The 10,759-nt window shown below is 39.5% G+C and overlaps 1 protein-coding gene across 1 annotated transcript; it reads left to right on the top strand.

Annotated features, from left to right (window-relative positions):
* Window positions 1-1,216: 1,216 nt before the first annotated feature.
* Window positions 1,217-1,996, top strand: LOC311241987 (protein rapunzel-like; the record flags this gene model as incomplete). Its single annotated transcript, XM_084330940.1, has 1 exon — window positions 1,217-1,996. One exon carries the CDS (start codon window positions 1,217-1,219, stop codon window positions 1,994-1,996), a length of 780 nt encoding a protein of 259 aa, XP_084187066.1.
* Between the last annotated feature and the right edge of the window lie 8,763 nt (window positions 1,997-10,759).

The following is a 10,759-nucleotide window of genomic DNA, read 5'->3' as shown; positions in this document are numbered from 1 at the left end:
ATATGAAAGGGCAACATGGAACTCCTTCCCCGCTCTATAAGAGGCAAGAGTGTAGATGTTTGGTAGTGAAAACTACACACTGCACCATATTTTACATCAATCAATCAATCAACGTAGACAAGTGATATATTTATATTTATTTATTAACACAAAGTAACAAAGTAAGCCAATTATTCAATAAGCAGACCACAGCCTGCCCATGCTCTGATGCATGCTATTATATGCACACTTCTGTGCAGATAAAACTCTGAAATAACATTTAAATCCTTTACCATGTTCAAAAATAGTATAATAATAGCATATTATGAGGTTATTGATGGATTTGTCAATTCCATCAGTTTACACGTCAACTCCGTCAGACACACAATCTGATGGAGTTGACGTCTGACGGAGTTGACAAAAGGGCACACATTTTCCCTCCAAGCCTGTATTGTGCACTGCAGCTAGCTAGTTTTTTTGGCAGTTGCTAGCTGTCTTAATAATCTCACTGAAACACTTGAATTCAATCCACTATTGTTTTTTTTAAAAGTATAATAACGGAGAGACGGTGTTGACATGTTCCAGCTGTGACCATCGGAATATTGACATTGTTTGTCTAAAATATCAAAAAGTGTAAAACTTACCAGACCATGTGTGGTAGTGTTGCATTCACCACATTCAGGGGAAGGAAAAGGGGTCCTCAGGGATAGAGCTAGCCATGCTATTGCCTGATTTAATTAGGTTTATGAAAAGGTCTGACAGAGTTGACATAAACTGAGGACACAACTTTGATAGGTAGATTTCTATGGGCAATATTATTTGAGTTTCATGGCATGCATTGTTTTATACATGTATAACCCTTATCTTTGATTTGATATGTATGTTTTCACAAGTGGAGAGGTCTTTCAAGCTTTTTTGGGCTGGTCAATAATGTAACCCCTTGCTGAGGACAAGATAATTAACATGGGAGCTTCTAACCACAGATTATACATTTAAACAAATATCCCCCAAAAAACAAATATATGTGCTAAAACATAACATCAGTATACACAATACCTTTAGATGTAACTTTGTGAGTATATCACTCATTATGAATTTCTTTATTTTTTATATAAATTAGACTTTTCTATGTAGGACATGTTTTGTCCCAACTCTCAAGAATCAGTGATTTACAATGTCATTCTTTTCTTTCTTGTTAGACTCTGCCAGTATTGTAGGCGACCTCTTCCCTGTCCAGATGGTCTGCGAATGTCTCGAAGTGGTCTCTGAAGAGATTCAGCTGATTACAGAGGAGATCAAGAAAAGCGGAGTGGACGCTGCCTACTTCTTGGTGGAAGAGAACATAACTAACCAGTTTCGCAGGTACATGGACATCCTCAATGCTAAACCAAAGTTCCGTGAGGTCAAGAAAAGGCTTTTCTTGGAGCACTTTGTCAAGACTGGTGGCGACAGAAACCTGCATACCCTCTATGGTGCTGTAACAGGAGATAACTTCGCTGGGGAGACTGTGCTGAAGATCACCCTCAACTATGTGGAAAAAAGTCGCCGAGCCATGGAGGACTTCTGCGCTAGGCTAAAAAAGCTCTTCTGCATCGGCCTCATTGCTCTGATGGGCTACACCGCTCTCAAGGGATGCGATGACAAGGAGGAGCTTCTTATTAAAGACTGGGGTGAGAAGATGATGGCGGTACAGGTTCAAATGAATGTCGTCATTGAGGATTGCATTGTCAGTTTCCCCAAGCAGGCAGAGGTGGATTCCTTCCGACTGGTCAGAGACAACTCTGGCTGGACCAACCAGCAGATGGCTGATGCTATTGTTGAGAAGCTGAAGAAAAAGTATGACTGGGTGTGCTGGTCCGTGCATGTCTTCAAGTCCCCTTCAGACTTGTTCGCCAGGAAAAAGGACTTCCAGTGTCCAACCGGGAAGGGTCACTTCCAGGTCCCCTCATCAGACAAGACGCTGAATATCATGGTGTCCTACAGTGCCTCGCCTGAGCTTCTGGATAAGGCCCCATAAATTGACTTTAGAGTAAATTCAAAGGAAACGATAAGTAGAAACTAACTTCTGCCATGGTCTCCATGGCAACACTCTTTATCCACTAGGAACAGGTGGTCATCCACTGATTCTCTACAGTATACAAGCAATGTTATTCATATGTCAATAACCTCTCTGTAAACACTATTCCCAATTCATAATTTGTGGGAGACACTGGAATAGCATCTAAAGCTTCATTATCTGCCAGTATAATACATCCGGAAAGCTCGGTTGATTGTTATGTTAGTAGTAACTTTGTGAGCTATCTGTAACAGCTATGCCATATCATTTTAGGGGAGGCAACCCAGCTGCCATAGAGAGATGATGTTAGTGGTGATAAGGAATGACCTTGGCCTCTAGGAGATGAGTGTACAAAAACCATGCAAGAAAATCAACGAGAGAGACTTTCCACTATATGGACATTCACATATAATTGACAAAACGAGTACAAAACTTGTTATTGAGAGCTATACAGCGTGAATAGTTTCAATTGAACACAATTTTTTTTTCGTAGTTGTACTATAAACTGTTGATATATAAAGACTAGTAAGACTTCTTTTACCTTGATGTTTCTGATTGTGGTGACGTATGCTGTCAGCTTGCGTCAGGAAATGTTATATATGTTTTATCAGGCAGTGGTGGCAAGTGTGCTTTTCTATGCCGCTGTCTGCTGGGGTGGCAATACCACGGCCAGGGATGGATAAGCTGGTCAAGAAGGCTGGCTCAGTGGTGGGGAGGAGACTGGACCCACTGGGGACCGTGGTGGAGAGTCGCATGCAGAGCAAGCTGCAGAATTGGGCGACACACATCACGCATGACGCATCAAGTTATACCAATATAATTTACTTTGTCGAGATCCTGTTAGATATTATTTTATTAGTATAGAAAAGTCAACTGGAGTTTGTGTTTAATAAATATACCTCTACTTACATCCTCTCCGTGCATGCTTTATCATGAATGCGTGTCGGCCAATTCTGCAACTAACTCCAGTGGCTAAAAGGAATTTTGTGAAGGATTAGCCACTTCATAACATGAGTGTTGACTTGGATATTTTCCGTCCGATCTAAGCATTTTCAACAGACACAGTATACTGTATATTTCATATCTGCTCTGTAAAAATGTATTGGCTGCATTCATTGCATAATGCATAGTTTTGGCAACACAAATGGTTTGTTGTAACCTTGCATGGCAGCTTCTGACATCATAAGATCATGCAAGGATTAATCTCGTCAGGTTCATGGGAAATGTGGTCATACATTTGAGAAACACTAGAATACACTTGCAGTATTAAAGTTACAAATTGTTGGATGACCAATTTTCTCGGTGATGGTCAAATATATGTTTTTTCATGGTAGGTAATTATACCAAGCGTAACATTTATATGTTGATGCTTAAAATTCACATGGATTTAAAAAATATATATATTTGGCCAACAGCTATAAGCTAGCTGGTCCGTATCCACTTAAATTTATTTGTGCTAAGTTAGGCTAGCTTGCAGCCAGATAGAATTCTACTGAACTGAGAGGAAATTCGTATCTATCTTATTGTCTGACTCTGGAGAAGACAGTAAGCGCATTTCCCATAAGGTTGGCGTGTTCCTTTAAAGAAATCTGCAAATTGAATATACAGTATAGCTATGGGATAACTGCAGACAGTAGAATCGTGAGGGGTGAATTTTTAACTCTACAATTGCTATATAGTAACAGGCATTCACTTGGGTAGAGCCACGCAATACTGGACCTCACACACACACTCACGCACACACACACACACACACCCTCACACACACACACACACACACACACCCTCACGCACACTCACACACACACTGTGCTTTGCCCAATAGTTCCAGGCTCATGAAACATTCAGTGTTGACTCTCACACATGCCAAAACAAATTTATTTTATGAGAGATGGAGAGAGACGGAGAAAGAGGCTATTCACACTGCAAGCCTTAGTGCTTGTTACAACCAAGCCTGGATGTTTTGCCCTAAGGCCTCCACAGTCAAGTTGAGATGGCTCGTTTGCCCCCAGGTCTTGGTTGCAGCGAGGTGGACACATGGAGTCTGACATGTTTTTTAGCAAAAATAACGATATTTATTTAACTACTATTTCTAACAAAAGTGGAGAGCTGGGTACACCAGCCTCCTTGGTTCAGGATACAAAATGTACATGGACAAAAAGCTAAATGGTGAGTGTAATTCCCTCCAAGCACAGGAGAAGTGGTTTCTTTCTACAGGTTTATTAAAAGCTTGGTCCTCCAATCCACCGTGAAAACTTAAAAGAGAAACATAAGTCGCGTTAGGTCGACACAAAACAATAATATACACAGCATGAAAAACAACACGTCAACAAAGCAAAATACAGTGGCTGCATGCTACAAAAAGTATTTTTTTCATTCTTCTGTTCTTGTCAACAGTCATAGTAGAACCTGTATCGCAGCACAACTCCGACTATCCCTGCTGCTTGCTCGCAGGTGCCGCAATCAGTCCCAAAAGTAAAAACGTGAGAGCAGCCCAACGGGACACCATATATAACCAGACGTCAAAATGAATATACTATAAATTGTAGCAAATTAAATAACAAAGAAAATAAGAAATGCAACATAAATACATTCTCAAATATTACACTAGACTTACAAACTTAAAGAACATATAAATTATGAAAACCATATAATGGCCACAGTTACAGTGAGAGAGACAGCAGTGACGATGCTCCCAGTCTGCTTATAGGGCGTGGAGCCTCGTCACCACACCTGTGTTCAATTATACAAAAAAAAACATCCGTGTTGGCAACACTTTATAATAACACTCAGTTATAAGACCTTTATAAGGTATTTGTAGATAATGAACTAATCATGAACAAACCGTTTATATACATTCGTAAATGATTATTAGGTCATTTATAACTATATTTGTACAACATTTACAAATTAGTTATACATTATTTATAACTCATTATCAACATTGTTTGTACTTGATTTGTTCATCATTAAATAATGTTGTTTAATGTGTAGTAAGTAACACATTTGTAGATGCTTTGAAAAATGGATATGAAAAAACAACTATACCTCCATTTATTTGTTCATCTTCAACAAATGATTTGTAAACATTCTTAAAAGATCTATAAATCATTTGCAGATGTTATTCTGTGTAAACAGCCCATTTTTTAACAAGGTGCTTAAAAAGTCCTTGAAATTCAAATCAACCATTCACATTGAAAGTTGTGTTCATCCATTATAAAATATTCGGAATCAAGATTTCTTTATTTTTTTTATTTTTATTTTTTTTAAACAAACACATAAACAAACATGACAACATAAAATTAGATATACAAGCATTAATTAACAGTGCACATCCAATGAAATCACCATTTAGATAAATGTCTTATACAAGATATACCCCTAATACCATGCTATCTAATACCCTACACACATATGCTCTCGCTCTTTTTCCGGTTGAAACCATCGTGATGGAATCAAGAATTTTTTTATGTTTTATTTAACGTGTAACTCATTGTGGGAAATTGGTTTTAAAGCCATAAATATAGAATTCGATTTTCTTTATATAAAAACAGCATTTAAAAGTACCCTTTAAAATGAAAAATACTTGAAAGTTATTGAATTTCATTTAGCAATGTCTGTGGGAACCCTGGAGCTCCTTCAGCACCTTCTTGAAATCAAGTGTACAAAACATCTAATGAAATTAATAAAGGGCAGATGATTTACAGGGGTTTTTGTAGATACACTATTGAATTTTTCCATCCGGACACATGCAATTTTAAATATGAATATAGAATATCCTATATTTGACCTATAGGCCTATTCAGGGGCGGAGCTTCCTACAGGCGGTTGCCTAGGGCGCCACCCAGAGGGGGGCGACAAAAATATATATAATTTTTTTTTTTTTTTTTTTTACTTTTTGCTCTGCACAGTTTTGGCGCCCTCCTCTATATCTGCAACCATTATTTTTACATTAAAAAAATTCTAACATAAGGTAAAATTAGCAGAAAATCTAAAACGGTCGGTCGGTCTGAGCCTCAGCTTTAGGTGTTCACAGTCAGAACATGCTAGAGCGCTGTGCATTGATGGGTATCGGTCAAGTGTTTATAGAATTGAGTGTTGAGGAAAGAAAGACTAACGTTAGAGAACTATGAAGAGGCAAAAGCCTTCCGGCCATCCAGTATAAAAAGAGAAGAAAAGAAGAAGATGAGAAATGTGCCAAGGTGAAAGGTATGCAATTTTGTACAACTTCCAAGACCTGCCACACCAAGAGCTGATGAAGCAAGCAGAGGCACTTGTACACACCTTAAACCATGGAGGGCAATCTGATTTGGATGGGAAGGAGATGGCTCAGGAGTTGGACAATTTGATGTGATTGATGACTTTGCAGCGAGGAAGGCCAGAAGGATTGCACTGTAAATGGAAACCAGTAGGAGCTACAGGCTAACCCTGAAGTGTGATGATAGGGAGTGGAATGTAAATAGTTCTTTAGACAAAGTGAATTTGTAATTTTTATTTATTTGTTTGTTTATTTAGCATATTATATTTTGATTATATATGTGTAACATATTTTACAATACATAATTTTCTTTTAAAGCAAATTTGCACGTTATTTTATTGTTTGTTATTGTTATTATTATTATTGATTGTTAGCTAAGTTGTTTGTTTTAATTCTTTAGTGTGCACTTTACATTTATTCTTAATTTTCTTTGAAAGCAAATTTGCACATTATTTTATTGTTTGTTATTGTTATTATTATTATTATTATTATTATTATTGTGTGTTAGCTAAGTTGTTTATTTGTTTTAATTCTTTAGTGTGCACTTTAAATTTATTCTTAGCTCTTGTTCTTGCTTGTAAAAAATAAAGGTGCAGTACTTTACTGCAGACCCGGCGCCATGGGTGGGCATTAGGGGGCCGGGCCCGCCCACTGAGTCAGCTGTGCCCACCCTGTTTTTTTTTTTTTTTTTTTTTTTTTTAATCAAAGTCAACTATCCAAATCCTTAGTTGGGGACAGCCCTAGTGGGCACTGATGTCAACAACAACACTACTGAAGCTAGCACGGCACTCTGTGAGAATTCGTTTTCTACCCTCAAGAACGTCTTTACAGAACATCGCCTTAGTATGCTTCATCGACGCAAGGCCAATTTAATTCAGTTGGCATTTGAGAAGGACTTAACAAAAAAGTTCAGGAATGAGTGGAGGGGCAGTGTTTTAAGAAGATTTCACTCTGTCCCCAAACGCCGCTTGCCGCTCTACTAATGATGGTGAGTAGCCTGTGGAGGAATTTTATGCACCTTATTTTTGTCAGTTCAGTTCAATTTGTCAGTGAATTCAGAAGTGTTGAATAAATGGAGACTTTTCAAAGATATAGAATAGAATAGAATAGAAATGTATTATCCTGAGGGAAATTTGACATTGCAAATCACTCAACATTAAACATTTAGACAGAACAAGCCACGAATAAGAATAACAAAACAAATGGCCTAAGAATAGAATAAAATGAAATAGAATAAAAATAGAATAAAAGATACAGTAAATAAATACAGTAAAAATATACTGAAGTCTACAGTAGGTGTAATATTGCACAGTGCTGTTTAAAAAGTAAGAGTCCAGGAAGATCGTAACTGTCACTCTGTGCTCAGTGATGCAGTGAGGCACAGTGATGCATTGTATAGTCTGATGGCTGTCGGAATGAAGGACTTCCTGTGCCGTTCAGTGCTGCATTTAGGTAGTGTGAGCCTATAACATGCTCCTCCTGTCAGCCAAGTCTGTGTATAGTGGGTGGGAGGGGTTTTCCCTGATGGCCTGGAGCTTAGCAAGGTTCCTCCTCTCCGCCACCCTCGCTAGAGTCCAGCTCCACCCCAACCACGCTACTGGCCTTCCTGACCATCTTATCCAGCCTGTTTGTGTCCCCTGCTCTCAGTCCGCTGCCCCAGCAGGTCTGTTATATATATATCCGTTCAGTCTGTTTTTGTATAAGTGAATGTTCTTAAGATAGAGAGAAATTAGATTTTTCAATTGCCTCTCTGCTGTTTAGTTCAGCACCGTGGGCAGTGCCAAGCAAGCCACAGTGCCGCTGTCCCAGCTGAAACATATAAAAGGGAACCTGTGTTGAAAAACCATTGTGCCCCCCCGAGAACATTTTATGCCCCCCCACTCATTTGTTTCTGCAGCCTGGTCTGCTTTACTGTATAACTGTTAACCCTTTCACTGACACACGACGGAGGGTTAACCCTTTACTATCACACAACCGATGGTCGTGAAAGGGTTAACCTTCTGTGTATTGTCGCAGTGAAAAGGGTTAACCGGTTGGTAGCACTGCGATGTTTTTATTTTTGGGGGGGGGGGGGGGGGGGGGGGTGCAGTGGTGACCCTCGCCTAGGGCGCCAAATGTGCTAGGTCCGCCCCTGGGCCTATTGACCTTATTATGGCCAAGTCACACGTCTATGGGTCGGGCCTATAATCTCCTCTTTCCAATGGCAGAGTTCAATCAATCTGGATTTAGTACCACCAGGCATCTGACAAAGCAGCAAAAACCGTGAATGAAATCTACTGTATGAAATTTGAACGCCCTGGGTCTCTTCTTTCAAAGGACTACACAGACGTATGCCAGCTTCCTTTATTTCCATCTAATTTATCCGGTTTCCGCAGCGAAGCACAGAGATATTTATAAACTCATCATTTCTCTAATAACACTTAAGGCCGTGTTCACATCTGAAAGTCCACGGATAGTCCGGACTTTCTAGTGGACCAAATGTGAGAATGATACATTGTTTGATTTTGGTGTGCGTTTTGAGCAAACCTAATTTGTAGTTGAGAGCGAGAGAGAGAGAGAGAGAGAGAGAGAGAGAGAGAGAGAGAGAGAGAGAGAGAGAGAGAGAGAGAGAGAGAGAGAGATACTGTCATTACGCACGTGGCGCAAGTCTATAGAGAGGAGGGACTGTCATTACAGTATACGGAGCGCACACTGCAATGCACTGGCTACTTTGCTTCCTAGATTAGGTACTATAGTTCGATTGCGTTCACACCAACAGCAAAACGCACCATGCTCCACTTTGAAACGGACCGAGTCCCAATTTTCAAGAGGACCATGGTTTGGTTGTTTGGTCCTCACAATAGTTTGGTTTGTGTTCACACCTCTCTAAACGAAACAGACTATTGATAGGGACCATGGTTCCGGACCAAACAGGGTAGGTGTGAATGCGCCCTTAAAATCATTGGTAAACAAACGAAGTGCTGAAAATATACACCTTGACTGCTGTTTTGATAGGGTTAGAGTCTTTGCTCTTGGCTACATTTGAAAAAAAATCGCAACATTAATTAATACGGACTGTATTGATCTATTTTTGGGCGTGAAATTATTGTCGGTCCGGTACCGGACCGTTCGGGCTTAGGGGGTTAACTAAGTGTATTCCTAGGTCTTTTAAGTTGAGTTATCTTACCAAGCTCGCTTAAGAGTCCGGATCCACAGTACTTGTGGTCAGTGGTCAGTCACAGTCAGGAGTCTTCAATAACGTTGACTTGAGGAAGGGAACTGAGTCCTTGGTGAAAAAGAGCCATTCTTTTTATCGTTGTGCCCAAATTTTATTGATGGATTTAGCTACCAATCACTAGTCAGTCATTACTAGTAAGCCATATCCCTGTGATGACATGCCAGTCACTCAAACACAGACGCACATGTACTAGCCAACTCAACTTTACTTAATAAAATAGATGCATAATAAAATAAAATAGAATAAAAAATATATAATAAGATAGAGAGGGCATTAGCTATCAAAACAGTGAAATGCAGTTGCAAATGCAACAATGACATACTGCAGCTAGGGTGGTCAAACATCCCATCCCCAATAATTCCCATCACTACTATATAAAACTGGACCGCAACATGGTTTTAGTGATTGTTGTTTAACTTGTGATGTCACTGGTGATGTCACTGCCAGAACATGTACTTGCATCGCTGGACAGAGCAGTAGTCAGATGCATTCAGTAAGACACTGCTGCCACACACTAACGCATATTCACTCGCCACAGTCAAAGTCATATTTGTATTTTGGTCGCTTTTTTCATGCTACCTGTTTAGCTATACAGCCCAAAAAAAAGGCGAGGATTTCTGTGGAGAATAAGCTGTTTGCCTGAGGGGGCAAACAGCTTATTCTTTTGAATAAAGCCCTTTGTCTCCGTCTTTTTGAACAGCCCACATGGTCGTATACGTATTATTATTATTTATATTGTTATTATGTGTATTATTATTATTATTATTATTATTATTATTATTATTATTATTATTATTATTATTATTATTATTATTATTATTATTATTATTATTATGTATATTGTCATTATGTGTGTTATTATGTTTCTTCCTGCGATCATCATCCTCTCTTTCTCAGCCTCGTTCATCCTGCTTCCTGCTAGAACACCTGCTGTGTGACATTCACCTCCTTCTCACCACCATCCGTCTCCTCATCTACCCTTATTCTCCTTCCTTCCTTCCTTCCTCCTCTCTGTCCTGAGCACCTTTCTTGCCTTTCTCTTCTCCTTCCCCCTCGTCTTTTCTTCCATCCTGACCTCTTCCCTTACATTACTCCCCTCTTCTCTCCTCTCCTCTACTGTACCGCTCTCCCCTCCTCATTCATCCATTCAAAAAACACAGGTCACAGAAACACTACTCACTTACTAACTGTTTCTATCGCTTTCAGCCTATAGTGTCCTGGCCTGTGCGCTGAGGCGAACGCCATTATG

The sequence above is a fragment of the Notolepis coatsorum genome (assembly GCF_963971535.1).
Source record: "Notolepis coatsorum genome assembly, chromosome: 15".
NCBI lineage: Eukaryota > Metazoa > Chordata > Actinopteri > Aulopiformes > Paralepididae > Notolepis > Notolepis coatsorum.
Note: the sequence above shows the minus strand (reverse complement) of the source record. Positions and strands in the feature narration are given on the sequence as shown.